General features: G+C 35.3%; 1 protein-coding gene and 1 non-coding gene across 3 annotated transcripts in view; one reads left to right on the top strand and one right to left on the bottom strand.

Annotated features, from left to right (window-relative positions):
- The window catches only part of LOC124446142 (guanine nucleotide exchange factor DBS-like), a 43,197-nt gene that overhangs the window by 5,017 nt on the left and 10,998 nt on the right, over positions 1-27,182 (bottom strand). Inside the window, exons 3-14 of one of the 2 annotated variants that reach the window (XM_046996959.1) lie at positions 16,350-16,412; positions 16,138-16,246; positions 14,641-14,731; positions 6,651-6,764; positions 6,163-6,279; positions 5,323-5,526; positions 4,500-4,691; positions 4,087-4,206; positions 1,870-2,061; positions 1,379-1,608; positions 980-1,122; positions 479-672 (exon numbers count right to left, since the gene is read on the bottom strand). In XM_046996959.1, coding sequence (XP_046852915.1) covers positions 479-672; positions 980-1,122; positions 1,379-1,608; positions 1,870-2,061; positions 4,087-4,206; positions 4,500-4,691; positions 5,323-5,526; positions 6,163-6,279; positions 6,651-6,764; positions 14,641-14,731; positions 16,138-16,246; positions 16,350-16,412 — 1,769 coding nt within the window. The remainder of the gene's footprint in view (positions 1-478; positions 673-979; positions 1,123-1,378; positions 1,609-1,869; positions 2,062-4,086; positions 4,207-4,499; positions 4,692-5,322; positions 5,527-6,162; positions 6,280-6,650; positions 6,765-14,640; positions 14,732-16,137; positions 16,247-16,349; positions 16,413-27,182) is intronic. The other variant, XM_046996961.1, reaches the window with a different exon arrangement.
- LOC124447593 lies at positions 24,878-24,983 on the top strand. The gene has a single exon (XR_006948770.1). It is a non-coding gene; the product is annotated as a U6 spliceosomal RNA (small nuclear RNA).

The raw sequence follows: 27,182 nt of genomic DNA, 5'->3' as shown, positions 1-27,182 counted from the left end.
CACCCCCACCCAATTATCTCTCTGGCTATGTACCTGATTGTATGCTTGGTGTGATACATGTGAATCAACAGATTACTTTGAGTTTGATGAATGCGTACGATCTTTATGACTTGATTGAGAAGGAAAACAAACGAATGAGCGTTTTCTCAACGAAGGCATAATATAAATCGTAAAAATCCAAGCAACAATGCAGTAGTCATAAAAATGAACCAATAAAATTATGTCGTCCAGAAATTAAAACTCACTATTTGAGTGATCTTCCTCCAACTCGCATACGTACATGTTTGTTTCGCTTTTTACGTTTGTAAAACTTTTGCTGTTTGCTTTTGCAAATTTTTTTACATTTGTTGAAAAATTACGTGTGTATTGGACAGCTGGTCTCATCCTACTGGCTAAATTGTTAAATCTATCAATTTCGCATTTCTTTGATATAATGGTAAGTAGTGATATAACGATATCTGTTTGATATGTTACTTACTTGGGCTCGTTTTGTCAATAAAACTGCATCATCCTCCACGTCAACATCACGAGGACTATCCATGAAGACGGAACGCGGACGTTCTTCAGGTCCAACTTGAAAGTTATTGATAGTTGATAAGTCAGATGCTACTACGATTGATATAGGACATCGTTGTGTTTTGGAACTTCTGGATTTTTGTCCTTTAGTATTTTCTTTAAAAGAAGATTGATATTTAAAATTTATAGAATTTAGTATTTTCTTTAAAACAAAATCGAATTTTAAAGCAACATTATATAGCACTGCAAGCATTAAAACAAATGTAATTTTGTTATTTGATAATTTGCACAAAAACGATGTTTGCTTCATTATATCAGTATAAAGATCACTCATTGTTTAGATATTGGGATTACGGTTATACACTTTAATTTTTCAACCCCCCCCCCCAATTATCAATCTTTCGCCGCCCTTATTACTTTAAACCTTGCAACATTTCTGCATAAATTGTCACTACATATTTACCTTTCTTTAAATTTGACAAAGGACTGACGCCTTCGTTTATCTTTGATGTTGGAGGTGATCTTGCAGTTTGATGTGTTGGGTTGTTTAAAGAAAGTACAGGTGCACTACTTTGTACAGGTATTTTTGCTGCCATTTTCTTTGAACTTAAAGTCAATATAACATTATTTGAGAGTATTAAACTTTTCAGAACAGCATGATAATCATAAAGAACAAGCAGTTTAAACGGGCATATTAAGCAGCAATGTCAAAAATCAAACGATAGCATCTCATAAAAGCTATAGAAAATATAAAAAACGGACTTAATTCTAATTAATATGTAAAACTAAAACACTGAATATGTAATCGTGCACTAACAGTAAGGCACTTTTTCATTCTCAAATTAATTATTCGTTTGTATACCTTGACTCTTTGTTAAGTCTGTTCCTTATCATTTCAGTTACTTCACTGATACGCTTTAAAGCCATTTGAGCTTGTTCCATCAATGTTTTGTTACCCAGTTCTTTTACTGTCTTTTGTATTCTACTCATATCAAAATCTTGTGACTTGCTAAAAAAATCTTCGACGATCTTTGAAGCCAGATCATGCTGTGAAGCTAGAATGTTGTGTCCGGCATCGCACCATATACGAACCTTATAAAAGTTAGTTTATCGTAGAATCATTCATTCTAATACACGATATTTGACAGATCATGTTGGCAACAAATTCGAGTCCCTTATTGAATTCTGAATAATTAAGCGTAAACTAAAAATAATCAAACACGTTTCATGGTCTTTCATTCACAATTCACAAAAATCATTAACAGCTAAGGAAAAGCACTTCGTATGAACAATATTTAGCTCTCTGTTTTTAACCCGTGAATGCCAATCTATGTGTCTATGTCACCAGTTTACCTGAGTTAAGAATTCGTGAACTTCAGCTGATTTATCCAAATTATATATTCGCTCTTCGATTTTCTTCTGAAAATCTTTGTTTGAATCCTGAAGTTCGTCACACATCAGCTTTATAATTTTCGAATGGTAGTTGGTTTTATTAATCATTTCATCACCACTCTTGCACAAGTCCGTTAGTTTTTCTTCCACAATCTTAACAGAGATTGTTCATTTAGGTTTTGCAAACAATTCAACGTATAAGAATTGAAACAAAAATGGGGCTTACATGTTTTTACCCCGCAAAATTTTGAGATGAAAGTATGCTCTATTAGAACAAAGATCGCTGACGATAAATAAGTGGTGGTGGTGGGGGTATCATATATGCATGTTCTAGTTCATTAGTTTTTATTGAAATCAATGTGACTAAGGATTTAAACAATGTGTATCAACCATGGTGCATTGCACGCTTTTTTTTATGTTAACATGGTCAGTCTATGAGTTTGCAGAACAATAAATTCAATTTCATCACTAATTTATCTCAAAACTTGGCAAAAAAACATTGATCAGTTATGACAGTGGCGAAAGATTTTCCAGTCGGTAAACGTAATCGTATAATGACATTTATGTCCATCTCATTGCAACAATATGAATTGCAATTGTAAAAATAAGATTATTTACGATGCATGAATAAATTAAGTTGTAAAAGAGAAATTGACCAAATCATAAGGAGTGACAACGGAGTGGAGGAAGAGTTTTCGTTGAGTTCATGTTGAAGATGCGAAATAAGTAAGCTTTCACGAACTAGTAGTTCGAGGTTCGAAGTAAAACGAACCAGAAGGCGAGACTCCCAAATATCCTAAAATTCGTGTATTCGTAAAAAATTCGTAAAAAAAGAAGCACCGTATTTGGCACACATACAAAGCTCCACATTGACACGTAAATTTGTAAACCACATGAGATCGCTGGAGTGTTAGAATACGGTCTTTGAAAGGAAAGATATTGGGCAGTCGGCAACCAGAGCGCAAAATAAAGCGAAGTTATAAGTGGGGGAAAGCAGACGAGCAGATTTTAGTTAGTTGTGTTCGGACAAGCTCCTTAAGTGCGAACACAAGTATCTTCCTCGCATTCTACTTCCAATCTTGAACTATTAGTTTGCGATAGCTTACTTATTTCGAATCTTAAGCCTTATCTCAATAAAAACCCTTCTTCTAGCATCCTATGATTGGTTAATCTCTCTTTCACTACTTAATTTATTCATACATTGTATATACTTCATTTATATTCCTATTTTCTAACTTTATACCATCATTCTGAAGATGTCACGCGTTGCGACAAAACGCCAATAAAATTCTTTCATTATATTCTTATTTTTGCATTGGCAATTTTTATTACTGCAATACAAGCTGCGCATTAATTATCATTATAAAAATATTGATTAAAAACTCTATTTTACATTAATTATTGTTTGTCTGTAAGTTGCATTCACTACCATAAGAAAACCTGCCATTTTCTCGATCCACAAAATGGCCGTCACGCTGTGATTAGCGCGTAATGCATCTTCGTTCACACATTTTTCAAACAGACCAAAAAACATGAATATATGAACTTAATTCCACACCTCCCCAAAAAAAATAAAAGTAACTTCGATATTCCGCAGTTCCTCTGCAAGCATTTTTCAAAGGAAATGAGCAGTCTATATCCACGATTTCAACGTAAAAACGTCATACATTTAGCCAGATTTCTAATATTGTTTAAATAAAAGAAATCATCCGTGTTTAAGTTCCACAGCGCTGGTATTGGCTCATGCTTGGATCATATGCTCTAACACCTTGAAGTAACGTTTTCATTTGTTTGACCGCCGAAGAGCTCTTCAAATTCCTAAAACAGCTGCGGGCGCATTCGGGAGGGGCGCTCAATCAGTGGTTGACCTCTTTAAAAAGATCTTTCAATTGTGCATTGTAACAAGAATATTTAACGACAATTAAACACGTTTTTGCTATGTTTTACAAGAAAATAAATTTCTGAGGTTGATTTTAGATTTGTTTTTTTTTGTGTTAGCGTCTTGTTCAATTTTGATGGTGTATTGATTAATCATGCATTTGAAAATAGTTAGTGCAGCGCTCATTCGGGGGATGCGCTCTTTAAATAATAATGTTTGAGTATGCTGCGCTCAATGGCTGAAGGCGCTCTTTTGGGGACGGCGCTCAAACAAATACGATATTCGAGACAAATTCAAACCTTTGCTTCATCCTTGAGAGATTCTGTGTCAATCTTCAGTTCCTTTGCCGTGGTGACAGAATCACCAAGCTCTTTCATTCTCAAAAGTTTTTTCTGTGCATCCATAAGCATATTTCTTATCTATTTCGCAAAGAGCAAATACGATAAATGAAAGTGATCATGGTCATTAAACGCTAATAAGCACATTTAATGTAAACGACAAGTTTTTTGAAAATAGACATGTCATGGAAACATGTCTATTTTCAAACATGAAAACGTTAATAAATTAAACAGGCAGCCAAGATAGTGTTTTATATTATTATTATATGTGATAAGCAAAAATAAGCAACAAAATCAACTTTGTCAAAACTACGATAAATTTTTTACAGGATTTTTTAGCCTAAAATAACTAGTTTTACTTGCAAATAACTAACCTCACAAAACTCTTTCTCAAAAAGGTTGTACTGCAAAGTTTGAGCGACCCAACTTTCATGGAACTGCCACACTTCCTCGAACTTATTCTTTACTCGAGACATTTTATCAACTAGCAGCTGCAAATCGGCAATACTGTTTTGAGAGTTTGCCAAGGAAGAAGACACTTTCCGCTCAAGTGAATCTTCGTCGCCCTTAGAGAATATTTTCATATGTAATTAAGATAGTTTGAGTAAAACGTAATCATGGCTGTATAATATAGCGTACTGCAACACCATTAGCCTCAGACAATTTTCATGTCGGAAAAAAAATTCGATCACAAAGAAAAAATCCAGATTGACATAGAAAGGAAGGGCTAATAGAAAGGAAGAATAAGCTTTAGGTATATACAGGCAAACAGCTGCCTGACGACAGAAAGAAAATTTCATTTTTGCAGTTTATTCTAGTGTATTTAACAGCAGTGATTGGTGCAAATGATTTCATTCATATTTTTTCAGTGAAAATTTCCACAAGGCGTTGTTTTTTTCTATGAAATAGTTTTGCTGGTCTAGAAAATAAAATACTTAATGCAGACTTGCGTAAATATCAGTACAAGCAAAAAATCAAACTCGAGGTATATAAACATCTGTATACATTGTACTATGAAAAAATGTTTACGTTATCAACACTTAATTGCACAGTTAATTCAATTTTGGATTATATAACTTTATGAGGCTACTTAATGACATTTTTTTTGCATTTAGCTTTTAGTCTCAGGTTGGGAAGATGCTTAAGTAATAAAACATGAATTGAGAAAACAAAAGCCAAAAATCAATGTTAATTTACCTTCATGAGTTTTAGCAGCGTTTCACCAGTCTTAAGTGTCCTGTTAATGTGGTCACAAACATCAAACCACATTTGGCCATGAGTATTCAACATGAATTCCATTTCTTGGTAGTTAGAAGACAAATTTGTCTTATCGAATATCTGCTTTAAAGTTACCAAACGAGAGGCGATATCGTCACAACTGTCACGGAACCTATCAATGGCCTGAAAGAACCATAATGGATGTTGCAGAACATTTTAGACACAACACCATCGATTATTTACCATTTAAACCTAATTTTATCAAGTCATATGATGCATTTTAATTATTTTCGAAAGAATTTAGAAAAAATTCTCAGCACAAAATATCATCTCAGAAGGATAAATTATGTATAAGTTTCCATAAACCCATCGAACATGACTGCTGTTGACTGTGCCAACTGCAAAACGTCTTTCGAGCACTTAGCACACATTGTTGCTCAGACTTGCCGTACATGAATATTATTATTATTTTCTGCAAATTGGGCACGAGTTTTGTTGTTGTTAAATGTTCAACATCTTGAATAAATTTACCGTAAGTGAACACTTTTACTCCTAAGCTATAAGTTCAGTAAACTCTACATACACGAATAAGCAATTTTATATTCATCATGATCCAACATGACCAACGTAAGTTTCATAAAGATATAGTTCACTGGCATCTTGATTCATTACGCAAGCTTGTAATAAGATTTTCAAATGTTTACAAGCAACTTTATGCATTTATGACCATCGCAAGCTGTTTCGATCAAGCCATCAAAACACGGAAATTGAAACTGCAAGTAACTGCTGTCATGAGAATTTTGGACATGTCATACTTACAATTCTGTTTTCAACCCACTCTTGATGATTGTACTTAAGTGAGCCACCGAGACATGGTGTGAGCTGACTCTTGTCCACATATTCATACAAAGCATTGATGTCATTCAGAATGGTGACCTGAAAAACATATTATGAGCTAAACGTTTAACTTAATCACATTCAGGTTAATGAGCTTTCAAAGCAATATTCCCACAGCAAGTATATGAATTCTGGCCGGCTGGCTGGTTAGTGTTCATCACATAAAACATGTATTCAATCAATTAAGCAATCGAATAAAAAATGCAAGCGAACACTACCAAATCAAGATATTGCTAGATTTGGCATATAATGAAATAAAGTGAAGTCTGCTTGAGCTGACTAAGTGGAGATTGGGGTTACAAAATGTTTCCTTAAATTTTACTCTCGCTCTTTTTCGCATATTTTGCGCAATATATTGTTGCCGACGAGTCTCAAAAAGTACCTTCATGAAAACAAACAACACTTCGTACCTGGAAGTCATATGATTCATCTGATCGAAATCTACTTCTAGAAAACTTTTGAAAAAATCCTTGCGGCTTGATGACATACGCATTTTTAATGACAACTGTGGCAGGGAAAAACCGCTAAATCAATAGAAAAATCAAAGTATAATGTTTAGTTGAGAAGTATCATGTGACTCAAGCAGGATACGCAAGGCTGTTCCGGCAATGGATAATAGCTAGCAAATTCAAGTAATGTACTTAACACTGTAATAACCGCCATGATAAATAGGGAACAATCAGAAGCCAATTGAATCTAAAAACAAGCCCTATCGAGTTTCTGGTATTATTCACCGAAGTGAAATATAATTTAGGTTTTTGATTAGCCTGCGAAGGTTGTTTCGGACTAAAAACTTCAGCTTCAGGCATTGTCAATAAAACAAATGTACAGGATCCAAATGTGCGCACAAAGGAAACAATTTCGTGTTTATTAAAATTTATATTGTTTATGCTATAAATCCAGTTCATACATAGAGATCAATGATAAAGATGGAAATGAAATGAGGTTAGAAAAAAAGCTTTTAAAATAAAGTTTCCGTGCGTTTTCCGAAACAAGTTTTGCAATATGTTCTGATACAAGCAACGATTGCTTTACATGCAATGCTATTTTAAAAGATGTTTTGTATGTTTTCTTGTTTTTCTCGATTTGCTTTGTTAAGAATAAATCTTTATTTTACATTGAATGTCAACTTGATTAAGAGAACTTTATGCGGAATATATTTTTTAAACATGGATTATGCAATTTCTAATACAATGCAGCTTCAAAATAGGCCACAAGCTCATTTCTCGGTCAAATTGGCCAACAGTAACAGGAAAATTTCTCTGTTGATGACTTATTCACTCAGTTGCTTTATTTACAAAATTTAAGGTATAATTAAATATCTCTTGCTGTGCAGTCACTTTTACAAAAGTGTCTCCAAAGAAAACAACTTTAAATTGTTGCCACTAGAAGGCACTTAAAGAGCAAGATGCCAATAGCATGCAAAAATGAAGAAAAGAGATTGTGGCCACCAAACCTTCCAACAACTATTATTAAGATGTATGTACTAGCAAGAACTTATTCAAAAGATCATCTCCATTATTGGCAAAATAATCTTTTGTTAGACAATGTAAACCAGAGCATGCACACAGTTTTCGATCTCTGGTACAGCAGGAATGAAAATTTTTGAAAATGAAAGATTTCATCCCAGTGATAATAATGTTGTTAAATGTTCTTCAAAAACATGCCTGGCACACAAAAATTAATCATCGGGAAAAAACCTAAAAGATTCAAGCAATTTGGTGCATTTGGTAACATCGCGTTCTGCATTACAAAACCTAGTTTTATTACATTGCAAAAGAACTTTGTACGCTTTCAATATCAGAATGCTGTTAAATTATTCGAGATTCTGCAATAACGCTCGGAAAATGTGTGAAATATTAGGATTTTTATTCTTGAACAAAATAACAAGTTAAGTATCTGCGAACAACTATATTACCATAACAAGTTTTGAACGTCACTTAAGATGACATGTGTCATATCTACTTAATGCTATATTGTTTATGTTTTTTGCGTGATATTTATATCTTAACACTCCCTTTCGAAAAATATAAACTAATCACTACTCCTTTAAATGTTTGTTACTCCCATATTAGATCTCATTCGTTGAAATACAGTTTTTCCTAATGGTTTCGTTAACATATCAGCAACCATTTGTTGTGACGTACAATACTCAAGTGCTATTTCTTTCTTCAGTACTTTGTCGCGAATGAAATGATATTTTATGTCAATGTGTTTCGTTCTTGGATGGTACTTCGGATTTTTTGACAAACTTATTGCTCCTTGATTATCCTCTGTTATGATAGTTGGTTTATTTTGAGTGAAGTTTAAATCACGTGGTAATCCTCTTAACCATATTGCTTCTTGACATGCTTGTGATGCTGCAACATACTCAGCTTCAGTAGATGAGAGAGCTACAATACTTTGCTTTTTGCTTGCCCAACTTTCCAATCCACCACAAATCATGAATAGGTATCCTGAATGTGATTTTCGATTATTTGGATCACATCCCCAATCAGCATCAACAAATCCACTTAATTTGACTTCAGATTCCTTATGTCCATCAAAGCAAATGCCGTAGTTAATCGTACCTTTAATGTAACGTAAAATAGGTTTGGCAGCATTCCAATGGTTTTGGCTAGGGTTAGCACAGAATTGATTAACTGTTGAAAGTGCTTGTGCCAGGTCTGGTCTTGTCGCTGTAACTGCATACGTTAATGCACCAATTAATGCTTGATATTTGGTTATGTTCATTGGCTCTCCATTATTCAACAACTTGGTTCCGAGCTCAACGGGGGTTGCAACAGGTTTGCAGTCTTGCATTCCAAATCTCTTCCATAAATTCGTCAAATACTTTGATTGATGAAGTCGCATTTGTTTCTTTTCCTTGTCTCGTTGAATTTGAATGCCAAGACAGAAATGAATTTCACCTAGATCTTTCATTTCAAAGCGTTTCTTTAAAATACCTTTCTCCTCTTCTAGCATTTTCTTGTTGTTACTTGCAAGAATCAAATCATCGACGTATAACGCTAAAAGCATGTTATCTCCCTTTCGTTTAATGTACAGGCACGGATCAGAATTGGATTGAACGTAACTAGATTTCTTTAAGAACTGAACGATGGTATCGAACCAGCATCGCGAAGATTGCTTAAAGCCATATATGCTTTTGTTTAATTTACAGACCTTCTGTTCTTGTCCCTTTTTCGCATATCCTTCAGGTTGCTTCATGTATATTTCCTCTTTCAGTTCGCCGTTCAGAAATGCCGTTGAAACATCCATTTCGTGTACGTCCAAATCTAACTGATTAGCAATTGCCAAGAGAGAGCGAATTGATGTATATTTTGCTACTGGAGAAAATGTGTCTTCATAATCTAAACCATATTCTTGTAAGTATCCTTTAGCAACTAACCGAGCTTTATGCAGTTCAATTGAACCGTCTGCTTTGTACTTTACTTTGAATATCCATCGAGAATCTATGGCTTTACGATCTTTAGGTAAATCAACCAATGTCCAAGTATTGTCTTTTATGTGGGAGGAATATTCATTGTCCATTGCTTGTTTCCATTTCGCCTTATCTGGACTATGAAAAGCTTCATTAATGTTGAGTGGTTCATCGTGACGGATAGATTCATCATCAATGTTAGCAAAATTGTTCTGCCACCAATTACCTGTGATCACCAAAACATGTCTATCAGGAGATTTCTGTATTCGTGCTGATCGTCGTGGTTGTTGTTCATCTGTCATACTGTTGTTAGAACTATCTTCCATTTCTTCATTGACTTCATGTTCTTCATTGTCTTCAAATAGTTCATCATTCTGTTTTTCGGTCACAGTATCTTTATCATATCCATGTATTACTATAGTAGATTTCTTTCGTCGATCAAATGAGCTTACGTCAAATAACACGTCTCTTGATATGTGAATTTTACCAGTTGAAGCGTCGTAGAGTCGATAACCTTTACTTGTGAGGCTGTACCCAACAAATGTGCATTTCTTGGTTTTGGAGTCCCATTTCTTCCTTGTTTCCTTAGGAACGTGCATGTAAGCTGTGCAACCAAAAATTTTCAGATGTGAAAAATCAGGTTTCTTAGAATAGAAACATTCGTAAGGTGTAACTCCGTTCACAGATACAGTAGGACTTCGATTTCTTAAGATGACTGCAGTATGAACTGCTTCAGCCCAGAATTTCTTTGGTAGATTTGCGTTGTTCAGCATAGATCGTGCAGCTTCTTGAATGGTTCTGTTCATTCTTTCAGAAACTCCATTCTGTTGTGGCGTTCTTGGAACACTGAATTGATGCTGAATTCCCTTATCCTTTAGATATTTTTCAAACATGTGACAAGTGTACTCACCACCGTTATCTGATCGAAGTACTTTAATTTTCTTGTTGGTGAGATTAGTCACTATTGCTTCAAACTCTTTAAATTTTTCAAAAGCTTCATCCTTACTCTTCATAAAGTAGACTGTTGTTTACCTTGATTTATCATCAATAAATGTTATGAAATATTTATTTCCACCAAGACTTGTTTCTTCCATCGGTCCACAAACATCGCTATGGACAAGATCAAGTACATCTTTAGCACGCGTTGCAGGTTCTCGAGGAAAGGTTGCTCGTATCTGCTTTCCTTGTGCACATCCTTCACAAACTTCAAAGTGATCATCGGATTGAAAATTAAGACCTTTAACTAACTTTTGATCTCGAAGTAGACGTAAATTCTTCAGGCTTAGATGGCCATACCGTTGATGCCATATTTCTTCGCTAGTATCACTTGTAGAAACATTCGCATGCTTCAAATCATCCTGTTCTTCTTTAACATCAAGAACATACAGGTTATTCATCATTCTTCCTGATCCAGATATAGATCCATTTTGATCAAGTATCAAGCAAGTGTGTTGATTAAATTCAACTGAATATTCCCGTTTTGCGGTAGCACTAACTGAGAAGAGATTTTTTCCTAAATCTGGAACATATAGAACGTCAACCAATCTTCTTGGTTCATACTTCTTCTTAGACTTAATCTCAATGTGTACATTTCCTTTTCTCAGTGCTTGAACTATTCTGTCATCTCCTAGCTTTACCTTTTCAGGGAATTTGAATGGGATGAAATCAACCATGATGTCCTTATTATATGACATATGAGATGATGCACCTGAATCAATGTACCATGCAGATTCTTTGTTATCTGTAAACAATGACGAATTCTGAGCTGTGGCTCCGTAGGATGCTTCTTCCCTTTTATTTCTATTGTCAATTTGCTGATTTTGTTTGGGTTTGCGACATTCTCTAGCCCAATGTCCAGGTAACCCGCAGTTATGGCATTTACCTTTTCTTTTTAATTTGGTATTCTTTAGTTTGTCGTTTTTGGACTTTTGACATAGTAGTACTTTCTCACCAATATCCTTACATTCGTTGGATTCTTTACGTTTCTGTTCTTCATGAAGAAGTCTAGCAGTAACGAATTCTAATGATAAGTCATCCGCTCTAGATTCCAATGCTGTTATTAAGCCACTGTACGAATCAGGTAAACTACAAAGGAGTGTCGCCACTTGATCTTCCTCAGAAACAGACGCACCCAATGCTTCTAATTGACTTGCAATATCCTTCATCTTGTTGAGATGTTCGGTCATGGAATCATCAGGACCCATACTTGTAGTGAAATATTTCTTTCGCAAAAATAACTTATTGGCCAAAGATTTGACTTCATAATGACTTTCTAATTTCGCCCAAGCATCTTTTGCAGTACGCGCTGATCGAACGAGAGATAGCTGTTCATCGCCGAGAGACAAACATATTGTTGCAAATGCCTTCCTTTCCCGCCTTTGATATTGTCGACGCTGAGTATCATTAGTTCCTTCACCATTAGGTTCTACCTCATCGCCGATAACTATTTGCCAGAGATCCTTCTCTTCAAGTATCATCTGCATCTTAAACTTCCAAAGGTGAAAGTTTTGGCCATTGAACTTTTCGATCCGTGTAAATGCTTCGTCATTTCCCGAAGTCGCCATATTCAATATTTCGCACTTATGTAAGTTATATTCTCATGAAATCGCGATATCTCATATACTTTCCGTATTTGCCGTCATAAACAGAAACTCAAACGCTCCTGGGCCCATAACCTGTTAAATTATTCGAGATTCTGCAATAACGCTCGGAAAATTTGTGAAATATTAGGATTTTTATTCTTGAACAAAATAACAAGTTAAGTATCTGCGAACAACGATATTACCATAACAAGTTCTGAATGTCACTTAATATGACATGTGTCATATCTACTTAATGCTATATTGTTTATGTTTTTTGCGTGATATTTATATCTTAACAAATGCATCAAAGTAAATGGAATCATTAAAAGTTTTTGCTTTTTCATCTTATTTCATTAGATAACTTCTTGCGAAAAGTAATATATTTTTATAAGCCTGCATACAAGCTAGAGGCCAGAAATTGTGTTGTCTGAATAGTTAAACTCCCGTTCCGAATGTTTTTTCATAGGCTCATATTCGTTCATGGTTTTTTGTTTTATTTTTTTTCCGTTTTGATGATTGCTGCACGAAGTTTTACATTTTATCGAAAAATTGCGCGTATTGAACCGTGGTCAATAACGGGAAAATAATGGACCGGCAAACATGCTTATGAACCAATCAAAACGTACCGTTTTACCAAAAGTGATGCTTGCCATATAACAAATAAAGTTTAATCAATTACTTTGTAATGGCATGCGAGCGAACTATAGAAAGGTCTTTAAAATCAAGAAAAAACAGTTGGCTTTTGTAAAAATCTTAAAATACGGCAAAATATTGTCGTGTTTGCAAATGTTGATAAAGCGAAAAGAAAGTTCAAGAAAACATTTACGGTGACACTGTAATGACTAAATTGCAGAATAAAATTCTCTCAAGAAAATAACAACCAGCCACAGGAGGGCAATATTTAGGTCATTCGCTCAAAGATTACTATATGCACTTGATTTTGTTGAGCGTTGTTGCCGTCCTTAAAAGTTGTTGAGCGTTTAAGGAGCGCTACAGAAACCATAAGAAGTCATTTACCAATGTGAAATGCAAGAACAACACAGAATAATTGTACAGCGAGAAGTTTTAAATTAAATGATCATTCTACCCCAGACTCATTCCATCAAGCCTTTAGGAAAATATTGCAGCATATGTACAAACAAGAAACTTGAAATTATTCATCGTGATAAAAACAATCTTTGGAATAAACGCAGTAAACTGTACATGAAGTATATCCACTCGCGCAAAGTTTTAAATTACCGCACGCGTCAGCAATCAAATAGCAAAGCAAGAGACAACCGTTTTTGTATCATTAGATGCCTGGAGATTGCTTTGGCAAAATTTTGAGAATTTTAATTTCTTTTATTATATATATACGCTCTATGGTATTGAGCACTTTTATTCACTTCAAAAAATTTTATACTATTTACTATTTTATACATTGATGTATTGCACGCCATATTAAGTTCCATCAAAATCTATTGTCATATGAATGTTTAATGCAGTGCGGTGTTTGAAATTAAATGAGATATGATCTTCGCACTTAGCTGGACAATTTAAGCAATCGTCTCAGGACCTGAAAAAATCAGGCGACTTAACGGGATTCGAACCCATGACCTCTGCGGTGCCGGTGCAGTGCTCTGACCACTGAGCTATGAAGTCACACAGTGGTGAGCAGGTCAATATTGTTGGGCTGATGTTTTCTCGTGAAATGAATGTCATATGAATGTATATTCATATGAATGTACATTCATATGACATTCATTTCACGAAAACATCAGCCCAACGACCTGCTTCGACTCAATTTCAATTTTATCCAATGCATATCTCATTTAATTTAAAATCTATTGTCTTAAACGGATTTATGTTATGTATTTATGAGCGTTTGCCCCCCTATCCCCATTCCTACCCCCATTTAACGTTTTGCGGCGCTGTACTGGTAATATATGGTATAATTAAAAACATAAAACTGCATGTTATTTTGTACATTTTTATCTGAAAGCGACGATTTCAAGCACACTGTTTCATTCAAAGGATATAACGTCATAATCATACTCTGAATGATTTTAAAATAATGTTCTCACAAATATGGAAATATACTCTGTAGCGTGTAGTGCTGGAGAGAGAAGCTATGCCTTGGAACGTAAAGCACTCGTAGCTTATGTGAAAATAGTCCCAGAGAACGCACGGAAATCTTATTTTCGAGTATACGAATTAGCGATTATCGAAAGAAAGTTCTAGTTTTATCAGTTATAGTACTTATTGAACAAATGGTTCTCGTAAGATGAAATTATGCACTCTGAAGGGTGAAGAACAACACAATAAAGACTGATTTTGAACTTAATCATACACAACTGCGCATAAACAACTTAATTAAATGATAAGGGAATCAACATACAATATCTGAAAATTTATTACCATAAGTTGATCAAGGACAAATTGCACAGACATCCACTTCTCTGAGCGACGATCAATTAAAGCAGCAAAACCCTTTTCTCTCTCATCAGGACTGCAAAACAAAGAGTGAAACGATTAACTTAAGAAAGAATGAAACCATTTGTATATGAAATAATGAGGACATGCATGTTTGTAATGAAAATTTGCATAGCAATGAGGTGGTATAAACGTTTCTTAATTCTTTAATTTATCTTAAGAAATTTCAGTAAAACTTAGGTAAATATTCGTTTTCTTTTTGAATAAAAAGCTAGCAAAACTACGTTTATCAAGCCGTGAATAAAATTTCACAAGAACAATAAAATTCTTAAATGTCCCTCTCCCAAAAATTATTTCACTTAAAGAATACAGCCTTCATGTATATTGCTCATATTTATTTGAAAATGAGCATTTATTGGGGAAAAGAATCGAAGGCAACTTGAGTCACAGAGTTATGTAGTAGGAACATAATTTTTTTGTTAGAGGTGAAGTTTTATAATTATCTAGAATGTTTTGGAGAAAAACAGTTTTATGAGTGCCAAAAGTTTGTGAACACGTGACTTACAAAGCAAATCAAGACATCGAATCAGTTCTTTTTCGCTTTACCATGCCAAACACAGCAATTTATGACGCTTGAAGACGTTACAGAGGCATTAAATAGCTAAAATCAACACTAATTTTCAAATTTCAAAATTTCGCTGTTATAGTTGATAGCAAATTATATGTTAAATTTTTCTAAAACTTTTGAAAATAACGTTTTTTCTCAAATTAGCAGCAATAATGTTCCAAATTTTGTTTCAAATGTTTCAAACAATAAATGTTTTTGTTCTCATGTTACCTTTGAGGGAAATGGAATCGTTTTCCTCTAAATCCATATCATAGCTGGAAGACTTATGAAGAATTATGGCTCAAGACTGGTAAAAGATTTCTTACTCGTTATTGTAATTTACTAAAATAGAGCACGCGTACGGTATCTTATAGTTTGGAAGCCAATTATTAATGAGATAGTTGGTGTGCTCGCGTATTATATACAAGCAGTTCCATCATCCCAGCTTAGAAGCATACTTGTCTCTTTATCATTAACTGTGATTTCAACTGTGACCAAAGAAGGTTTGCTCTTAGCAAAATTCCTGGGATTTGCGGAGGGAAATTTGACTGTGCTCAAAAATGTGCTCTTCAAAAATGCCTACTATGTTTTTCCATAGAAAATGAATTAGCTTACACTATTTACAAAAATATTTAAATTTGGAAAGTAGACTTAAAACGACAAATAGCTACTCTACATTACTATTTATATTAGCAAAATATTACGTAGACAAAAAGATAACAATAATTGCAATTTGCATGTCGTCAAAAATAATCTCAATGAACACCGTTTATTTTAGATATTTTTGACAATCTAAACGGCATTGCACAAAAGCCCCATAATAAATTGCATAAATAGAAAAAGTCGAATAACATCGAAAAAAGCGTCATAGTTACCCAAATCTTTGAACTAGATAATGAAAAATCCCTTCGATATTCGCCTCATCGATCTTATTCTCTGATTGCGGGAAAATGATCAAAGGAGAACCATTCTTGTCAAATCCCCCTAAAGAACGTTGACGTTTGACATTATTTTACTTGGCCCGTTTTCACTAAGAAAGAGTTTCGCAGTTATTTTGTGGGTGAAGGTAAAAAGATCTGTACATTACCTGAAATATAAACTGACTTATCTTTTAACAGCTGCGCAACATCTTTAGAAAAATCAGCATCTCCTGCGGAATAGTAAAATATAAATCAAAAACAGAAGCTTACAGATGAGGCGGCTATGTATCATGTCTGCAGCATATAATGTACAAAATAATTTGTGAAGACAATTATTCGACTTATAGTATCGGTTTGCGCAAAGTCACATGCCATGCAACCGTTAACAATTACGACTTGAGCAAAATATTTCTATTTCATAAAACACAAAGCAATTGACACTCCGTAAAAAAGAAAAAATCTTTTATTCTAAGCGTTTCAACAAGTACATCATGTCATCATCGGTAAAATACGCAGGCTTCTCAAAAAATTAAAATCATAAATATGATCGTAATATTTCATTAACGTTTGTTCACACATAGTGGTTTCAACAGAAAATTTGAACGTTAAATGTGTTAGACCAATTTTCTAAAAAATAGGCTAAGTTATTAGAACGATAAAAAATTGTTTAGTTAAAATTTAAATCTAGTGAACGATATACAGGAATTGCGAACACGTTTAAAATTTTCACAATTACGCACATAATTACATACCTCTAAATTATCGAATATGGGGAAAGTTCTTTAATGCCAGTGTAAAGCAGGGGCGTGTTGGCCAGGTACAACAATAAGAGTAATAAATTACAATAAGAGTAATAAATATTAAATACACAACAGTTTATTAAAGCAATGATGGAGAGCCATACAAGTATCAAGTTTTTTTTTGTTTTAATCGTGTAATCGCAGGTCCCATAAATGCTGCTCATTTGTTGTTCTTTTTGAAGTACCAGTACGCTCCTGGTTTTAAAAACTTCAGAATAGATACAAGTGTATTAACATGCAAGTTTAATTTCCCAGTCATTTGTATTCCAAAAAAGAAAACAACAACATTTAGGAGTTTTTAGACAACCACTAAACGATGTGCAAGCGCTTGTCTTCAACCGTTTCATTTACAAAAATTTTTCGAAGAAAATTTTTTGTTAGTTTAGCAAAAAAAAATTTTTTGAAGTTTGCTGACGGGAAATAAAATAAACATTTTAAACCGCTCCTTCTAAGTTGAAATATTCCTTGAGTCCTTGTCTTACCAATGATGCACTTTTTGAGCAGTTATTGGAATTTGGAACCAACTTAACTCAACGGTAGCATTCCCAAAATATTTCATTTTCGTTAAATCTCCATTCTCCAGGTGTATGACCTGTTGTACTCTAATTGAATGGACAATACTGGTGTGCATGAGAAGAATTATGGTTCCTTAGAAAAGCTCGGCTAGGTTTTTCAAGTGCTGATTAGAGTCTTTCTGTCCAGGAAAGATGTCGGCAACACTTAATAAGAGAAAAGGATCACGAGGAAGCAATCTATGCAGGTTGTTGACCGCAACACGAGTGCAAGAATGGACATAACAGTCTCGTTTAGGATTTTAAACGAACGAATAACTCTTCTCACGTGTAAAATAGAGCATGGCATATCTTCTGGTGTTTTTCGTTTACTAAATACGATGAAAGAAAGCTGAGAAACAAACATTTGAACATGTTAAATGTTGCACATTTGATATGGTCACAATTCAAAAGCAAAAGGGAAAACGAAAATTTCTCAAATCTTTCGATCAAGTTGGGCACTAGCTATGCGTATTTCATAGATTTTATTTGGCAAATTTAACAGAATGAATCGTTAATTAAATAATTCACCTCAAAGACTGCAAATTCAAAAGCATGATTTGTTTTTCGTCTACGCCACTTTGATTACTGTATTCTTGACAAACTTCCATTAAATGTCAATTATATGTATTGGCAATATCGCGTATACTGCATAGACTACCGACATCTCTTAAAATGGCCTTGTCTCGTGCGCATTCATGAAACTATATGCTGATATTTAGTTGCTGGAAGTCCCCTCGATCCATGTTCCACGCAGTTAAGCATCTTTAAAAAACGCCCTGGTATTTTATGGTTTGGTTTTTAACCTTTGGACTGACATTTGATCTTAACATGTTCATCCAACCTATATCGTATTGTATTATTATATATATTTGTGCAATATAAGTTTCCGAAAAGTGTATTAGGCTGACATGCATAACATATTCATGCATTTTACAAACATTTACTTGAAATTCTTTCACTCTACTTTGTAGTATTGATGCTGACGTGTATAAATCCTATTTAACGTGATTGAACTTCAAATCAAACAACGTTATCTAATCTATAAAAGAATATTAACTCTTGTCTTACGGCAATTTTTGCTAGTATATTACCTTTCCCCTTCTAACATGGCTATACCAGTGTGGCGGCCTGAGATTGTCACCGTGCTGAAAATATTCTGCAGATGAGCTTTGGCATATTTTGCCAATGCTGTTAATCAACTATGGAAATTCAATAAGAACTTATAGAAAATACAAAAATAGGTACGCAGCGTGCCTATGCAGATAGGCAGTCAAGTTTATGGAAACAAAATGAAATAGACTTAATAGTATAAATAATAATACATACATTTAGTACCATTTACATCAAACATGCTTGAGATTTGAAAAATGTGCTTTGTACTCAATTTTCAATGAAATAACCCAGTAACTGTTTTACCGTTTCTGCATTTGCTGAACGCCCTTGCTGAGATGGCAAATCGCGTGACTTTGCTCACATGAAGGAAAGTGAAGTCCTCGAGATTTTTCACAAGATATAAGGGCTTATTCATTATTATTTTCACTGACTAACTTTTTTCTATACTTTATTATGAATGAACAACTTATCTTCAAAAACAATTTTCTGACGTGTATAAGATGTCACTCAACTAATAAATTAACATTCCAATAACTTGTCTTGATTTACATATATACGACATTGTATGGCTACATTTGGAAAAACAGTCAACATTGTCTGTTGTTACTCCTTTTAATTTACATTTTGAGATGCCCATATTCCCAACATTTTGTGTTGATTGCAACAATGTTTAATGTTTGAAAGTAAATGCTTCCTACACTGCTGTAGTAAACAGATACTTTAATAGTAATGATATAATAGTTTAATTTGAAAGATGATTGCTAAGAATTGGACAGGTTAACAGGAACCATATTTAGGGATGAGGGCGAGTTAAAAAGGGACAAAAAAAACCGGAAATAGCATGAAAGGATTAGATTATTATTTTTTGGAATCCAAATTAAAAGATATTACATTGGCGACGAGGATGGCGGAAGCAAACGCCACCGTACACACTACTATACATTCATCACTTTATGTACAACCGATAGCGGAATTTAATCCAGATATTGAAGTTTGGCAACTCGATGGAGCACATGGCTTGCCGATTTTGAAATGTTCATTATCGCGAATGGAATTAAAGATAAAGAGCAACAACGAGCATTACTCCTCTATCAAGCTGGTTCACGCCTTCGTGAAAAATTTTGACAACTCAGCGATACAGGCGACAACAGCGAATACGAACTTGCTAAAACCAAATTAACGGAGTATTTTGAGCCTCAAAAATATCGGCGATACGAAGTGTATGAATTTCGCGAAACCCAACAAGAACAATCAGAACAATAATTTCCTCATTCGCGATTGAGGAAATTAGCTCAAAGATCTGCTTTTCACGACGTTTATTTTGAGGTGGAACAACAGATAATCATGGCGGGATCTTCTTCGCCGATACGAAAGGATATTTTACTGGTAATAGTTGTAATATTTTGTCTGCATTCAATGCTCAAGAACTTGGGTTAATTAGTTTTCATATACATGGTATCACACAACCAATTTGTGAGGGGAAAATGAATCACATTCTTAAAAAACGTGAAGAAGTTTTTCGTGGTTTGGGTAAGCTGACAGGACAACAGATAAAATTAAACATTAATGAATCACACACACCTAAAGTTCAGCCACAAAGGCGTATTCCCTTCCATGAACGTGAGAAAGTCTCAGTTGAATTAAAGCAGTTACAACGAAGTGACATCAACAAACGAGTACCTATAACCAAAGCGACAATATAAATTTCACCCATTGTGGTTGTACCCAAAAAGGATAAAGGAGTACGTTTTTGTGTGGTTATGAGAAAAGCAAATGCAGCAATAAACAGAGTCAGACACCCAATATCAACAGTGGATGACATCCGACTTGAATTACATGGTACAAAATGGTTTTCGAAACTGGATGTCTCTCAGGAATAACACCAATTGTAGTTAGAAGAAAATAGCCGATACATTACGACTTTCACTACGCAAAAAAGATTATTTGGATACAAACGCTTAAATGATGGGACAAACACAGCGGCCGAGATTTTTTTTTCAGTTCACACTATAGGAACAACTGCGTGGTTTGCCAGGTGTAAAAAACATCGCAGATGATATCATTGTCCATGGAAAAACAAGAGAAGAACATGATGTGAATCATGACAAATGTTTGCAACGAATTTATTACAAAGGACTGCGAATTAATCAGTCAAAGTGTACTTTTCTAAATAAAAGCTTGGAATTTTTTGGACAAGTTTTTACCGAAGATGGAACACGACCGGACCCCAAAAGTGTAGAAGATTTGCAAAATGTACCAATGCCTAAGAATATTCATGATGTAAGAAATTTGTTGGGCATGGCGAATTATAGTAGTCGATACATCGCAAATTTTGCTCCAATGATAGCACCATTGCGCGAGTTAACAAAGAAGAATAAGAAATTTGAATGGCGAGTTGTGCACCAAAAGGCATTTCAAAGTCTCACATCTGCATTATCAGCAAACGAATGCATGGCATATTTCGATACTCAGAAAGACACGTACATCACCGTGTATGCAAGTCCTGTAGGGTTATCTGCTATTCTTTCCCAAGCAACAACCCGTAAGAATGATGAAAAAGTTGTAGCTTATGCAAGTCGCGCTCTGACTGACGCTGAAAAACGATATGCTGAAACAGAGCGTGAAGCTCTCGGAATCGTCTGGGGAGTAGAATATTTTCATCTACTTGTATATGGTAAAGATTTACTTTAATAACAGACCATAAGCCTATCGAGGTTCGAGGTTATCTATGGCAATCAGAATGCAAAATCATCTTCCCGTGTTGAGCGATGGGTTCTCGGACTTCAACCATACTTATTTCAAATTGTTTATAAACCAGGAAATACTAACTTTGCTGATTATCTATCCACACATCCGGTCCAAATTAGCCACAAACAACAGCAAATGACTTAAGAATATGTAAGCTTCATTGCTTTTAACAATATTCCAAAAGCGATGACAATCGAAGAAATTATAAAAGCGATAAATGCAGATCAAGTTTTAAAAGGTGTTCGAGCTTCAGTTAAAATGAACCAGTGGGACTCTCATATAGTTAACTAATTCAAGAAAATCAAAGACGAACTGTCCATTACAACAAAAGGAGTCATACTCAGAGGTACCAGAATTGTCATCCCAAAAAGTCTATCGCAGAAAGCTATTGATCTCGCACACGATTGTCATTTGGGCCTAACCAAAACTAAGCCACTCCTGCGAAAAAAAAATGGTTTCCTAATATGGATCAATTGGTAAAAGATACCTTGAAGAAATGCATTCCATATCAAGCAGTGGGAAATCACAACCACCCAAACCAATGAATGTGACAAATATGCCCAAAGGCTCGTGGGAAAGTATTCATGCTGATTTTTACGGTCCCTTACCTTCCAGGGAGTATCTTCTGGTCATGATTGACAGATATTCAAGGTACCCCGAAGTAGAAATAGTGCCATTAACAAAAGCGACAGCGGTTATTCCGAAACTAGATAAAATATTCGCAACACACGGAATTCCAAAAAGATTAAAAACGGACAATGGTTCCCCTTTAAACGGGGAAGAATACCAACGATATTTTAAAACGTTTAAACGCATCAAAGCGTTTTACTCGACACCATAATGACCAAAAGGCAACAGCAAAGCTGAAAGGTTCATGCAACCCCTGGGAAAAGCTCTAAAAACAGCTCAAGCCAAAAGAAGACCATGGAGGCTGGAGCTAAACAGATTTTTACTACAATAAAGAACGGCACTACATTCAACCACCAAAGTTCCACCGTCGGAGTTGATATTCAATCGTGTGGTGAAAGGCAGGTTACCAATGCTTCACAAACGGAACATCGTGAACAAGCATAAACAAGAACAAGAAAATGACCAGTCTGGACAAGCGTATAACAAGCAGTATGCCGACGTTAGGCAAAACATTATTGTGGGTAATTGTGTGCTTGTTAAGCAAAAGAGGCAAAACAAACTGACCACAAATTTTGACATGACACCATGCTTTGTGATTGCAAGGAATAAATTACAAATCACAGTACAAAACAAAGATGGACACAAAGTCAAAAGAAATATATCAGATTTTAAAAGAATCCCCGTGAAGAATGATGAAATGGACACCGATATTGATAATATCCTGTGGAAGTGACACAAAATGCAGAAAGACCGAGAAATCTTACAACAATCTCAATAGGAACAAACAATGCACAAAATGCACAAAGTACAACCCATACGTATTTTGCAACCAACACAAATAGAAGGTCAACGATAGACACAAAAGCGTCGCAAAGATAATGAAGCGCATTATTGTGGAAATAGATATCTTTTACAAAGGAAGGAGTGTTGTAGTAAACAGATACTTTAATAGTAATGACATAATAGTTTGATTTTTAAATATGATTGGTAAGAATTGGATACGTTGACAGGAACTATACTTAGGGATGAGGCTGAGTTAAAAAGGTACACAAAAAATGGAGATAACATGAAATGATTAGATTACTGATTTTTGGAATCGAAATTAAAAGATATTACAACTGCAAATGATCGCAACCATTTAATTATGTTTCCTGCGCACAATTGGACAAGTCTAATAATGATTCGCTCTCATTTGATGTAAATCTACACAAATTATATCTTTATTTCGTATTCGTACATGATTGTATACAAAGCTTGCATATGTATAATATCTTGACATCTTTAGAATGACGGTTTTCAACGAACTTCGTGAAGCGTTGTGAAGTCGGTGAAGAGTAAAAGATTATTCGTTTCTTAAGCCGAGAATGTGAGCTCATATGTTGTTATGTAGTTAATATTTCCAAACAATATCCTAAGAAGACAATATCTCCCGACGATTCTACGCAGGATGAGGTTACAAAGTAACCAAGGTTAATATCAGTGGAGCCAGTTGCGGCCTGGGACCGAATAACGTAGGAAGGTGTATAAGTAACTGAGAGTAAATGAGCTGACCATTATTCAAAGCATTCGTAAGAGCATCCTGAAAATTTTTTTTTCTATTTTTTGTTTTTTTCCATAGGTGAAAGTATGTGGTGGTCAGGTCCTGAATGCGAGTTGTTCTATTCGGGACCAGGACTCCATGCAACCCAAAACGTGTCCCAGGGTGCTCAAGCTTGCACCTACCCATCCATGTGGTAAGTGTTGTAACAATATACATTAATTGCAAATAATTTATATTGTATTTTTGCACGCAGGCAGACTCATCACATGCATATATCTCATTGTAAATGAGAGTGAAAACAGTATTCTCCGTTCTATCGTATATCCGACTACCCCCGAAGATTAATATGCTCAGATGGTCACTTTCAACAGCATAGTGGTTGACGTGCATGTGCAGCGGCTACCCACAAATGTGAAAAAGTAATGTCATAGGAACATTAGAACTGTCATTAAGAGATGAACAGATCTTCATATAACATTTAGACGCCATTTAGAAGGAATAATTTTTGAGCAGAAAAATTTGGCAAGCTATGCACGCAATGAAACAAGTTTTAGGGACAGTTCTTTCTCTCTACATGCTGGGATGTTTCACCGTGGAACAGAATTTAACGTTTACTCAAGCAAGACATCATGCATGGTCAGCGTGTTTGCACATGACTCAACCAAGCTGCGCATTTGGGAAAGGTGATTGATCCTATACATTTCGTTCAAAAGCAACAAGAAACAGTTGATTTCTGCATTTACCAAGAGGGAGGTTGGCAGTGCTTCTGTCGCAAAATCTTAACTGTGTATTTGGGTGAGAGATGTGTGCTTTTACGCTTGCTTTCCGACAACTTATTGCTTTCTCTACAATATATCCAAGAAGAGAGAATAAGGAAGCAATAAAAGCAAGTGAACATTTTCTCTCGGCTGCTCAGGTTTTCGATGAGGTAGTGCACCATCAAAAATGAGATCATGGCACTGTGGTTCAGTGGTAGAATTCACGCCTGCCAGGCGGGAGACCAGGGTTCGATTCCCTGCCAATGCACTCCCAAATTTTTTGATGATGAGCGGTTAGCTCAACTGGCCGATGTTGGGCGTTTAGTTCGACATCAATGACCTCCGGTGCACAAGATCCTTGGCTCTACCCTCTGCCAACACACTTGGCAGGTGTACGCGGCGGATGTGAAAGAGAGAAAGTCGAACTGAGGAACAAGTGCCTGGAAGTATGGAAGGGATGATTAGGGCGTTCTGTTTGCTCTTGGGTTTCCTGACTTTTCAAAATTTTAAAAGAAACAACTCCCTGATCACAGGGAGTCAAAAAAAAATTTTGTGCAGCTTCGGCTACACATATAATAACATTGGAACGATATAGAGAAGATTAGCATGGCCTCTGCTCAAGGATGACACGCAAATTCGTGAAGCGTTCCAATTTAAGTGAGGTGAGTATGCTTCACAAAATAAGTACAAATGAGAAACGTAGTTTGTGCGACGTGATGATTAAGCAGTCGGTCTAATGTAGATTTGGTCTTGCTCTTTCATTGCTTTCGTGCAAAATTGTGAAAAAACTTTATCGCAGATGAGGTGATTCACTTGGTTTGTGAGTGTTGTACATTCTTTCCAATGGACACTGATATGTACTAAACTAATGTTGCGTATGGAAGGAGGTAGTTCATCATGCTTCCTTCACTAACTTGCATTTGTTGTAAACATACTGCACATTGAACCATTATGGGTATGTGTTCTTGTCAATGCTTGCATCAATTGCAATGAGAGACTTCGAAAGACGTGGCAAATAGATGGATACTTGCTCTTTGTTTCGTTGAGCAATCCCATGTGAGAGAAACATAAACGAAAACAGGCTCTAGCACATATGCTGTTCCTAAGTTTATCTCAGCAATGGAAGTTAACTGGTTGATCCTGCCAGTATCATATGCTTGTCTCAAAGATTAAGCCATGCTTGTCTATGTATAAGCACTTGTACTGTGTTAGGGAATTACACACATGGTAAGATGGCGGAGAGTGATGACTTGACGAGCTCCTCGAATTCATTAAATTTATCTTCTGAGTCTAAAAAACATTCCTTGAAAACAGTCCAATCGAATGTAAAAACAGATAATCTTATAATATCTGACAATCAGATACAATGGCATGGAAACCTGAAGTTATTAAAATGTTTTATATCGAATACGCTGAACACACGTGGCAAATGGAAATCACCTGGAGGCAACGTGAAAGTGTTCACTAGCTCAAACGAAGAATTCATTTTCAAATGGCACGGAGCAAAATCTAAAAGGATAACTATTCTTGAAGACACTGACAACAAGTTCCTTGAAACGTTGAAAAGCCACAGTTTCCCATAAAAATACTCATCTACCGACCAAGTTTATTGTAAAGATGACCACATACATAAAGCCACGTCCCTAATCTTGCCTACGGAAACTACTGAAGCTACTGATTCAGATAAAGAAAGCGAAGAGTTAGTCATTAATGATGTTGAAGGAAAACTCGGCCAAATCCTCGCTCGTTTACACAATTTAGAAGAAAAGTCGAGAACTGAAAGTAACGAAAGAGCGGTACTCATAGCCGATAACATGAAAATGGCAGCCCAAATAGAGCAGTTGAAATCAACTATTAGCTTGTTAAGAGAAGACAACGACCGAATCTTGTCACTCCTAGATGCCAAACAAAAACAAAATGCTTGGATTGATGTCGAACGTACGAAACAGTCCAATATTAACCAAAGCAAATCGATCACATATCCTTTTCCTGTTGAAAATAGATTTGAAAATCTTCCAGTAGAAGACTGTGATGGAGATCAAGCATTGCCTACAGTTAGCCCTCAACCTACAGAAACGATCAACACTGAAGCGCAACTGAAAGCTTACCGCAGTAAGCATAAGAAAAAGTTTGCCGAATCAAGGAGTGGCATTTCGAAGGAAGATGAAGAGCAGACCCACTACAAAAACCGCAAAGAATCATTTTCAACAGCTCTAATCATTGGTGACTCAATGGTCAAACATATCAACCCAAAAAAGATCTCAAGGGCAGCCAGAGGGAAATCTACTTGCCATTCTTTCAGTGGTGCCAAGGTAAAGGATGTACACCAAAATTTCCTGGAGTCCTTTAAAGATGAATATGATACCATAATTCTTCATGTTGGTACCAACGATCTGGTCAACAGTGATGCTGATGAAGTTGCTACAAGCATGGAAAGTTTGATTGCTGATGTGAAGAACCAAGCAAGTAAAGTGGGAATTTCCAGTGTAATCAAATGGTTTGATGGTAAGGTCCCATTAAGTAAAATAGCTTATTACAACACTCTAATTTATAGATTATGTGCTAAACATAATGTTTCATATATAAATAATGATGATATAGGCAAAAATCTTCTAAATGGCTCCAATCTTCACTTAAATAAATTTGGAGACAAATCACTAGGTAGTGCATTTTGCACCTTTGTTAAACCAGTAATGAATAGTCATGATGCTGCGACACAGTCAACAACACACCAGTCTTTTTTTCAAAGACCTGGCAGATGGAGCAAAGAATGGACAAATTATTTGAGATTTGTCAAGAGACAACTAAGCAAGTAATTAATTTAGATAATTTAGATGAGAAGAATGTGGGCAGCGAT

This window comes from Xenia sp. Carnegie-2017, unplaced genomic scaffold, assembly GCF_021976095.1.
Source record: "Xenia sp. Carnegie-2017 unplaced genomic scaffold, XeniaSp_v1 HiC_scaffold_22, whole genome shotgun sequence".
NCBI classification, from domain to species: Eukaryota; Metazoa; Cnidaria; class Anthozoa; order Malacalcyonacea; family Xeniidae; genus Xenia; species Xenia sp. Carnegie-2017.
This window is presented reverse-complemented; position numbering and strand designations above follow the sequence as displayed.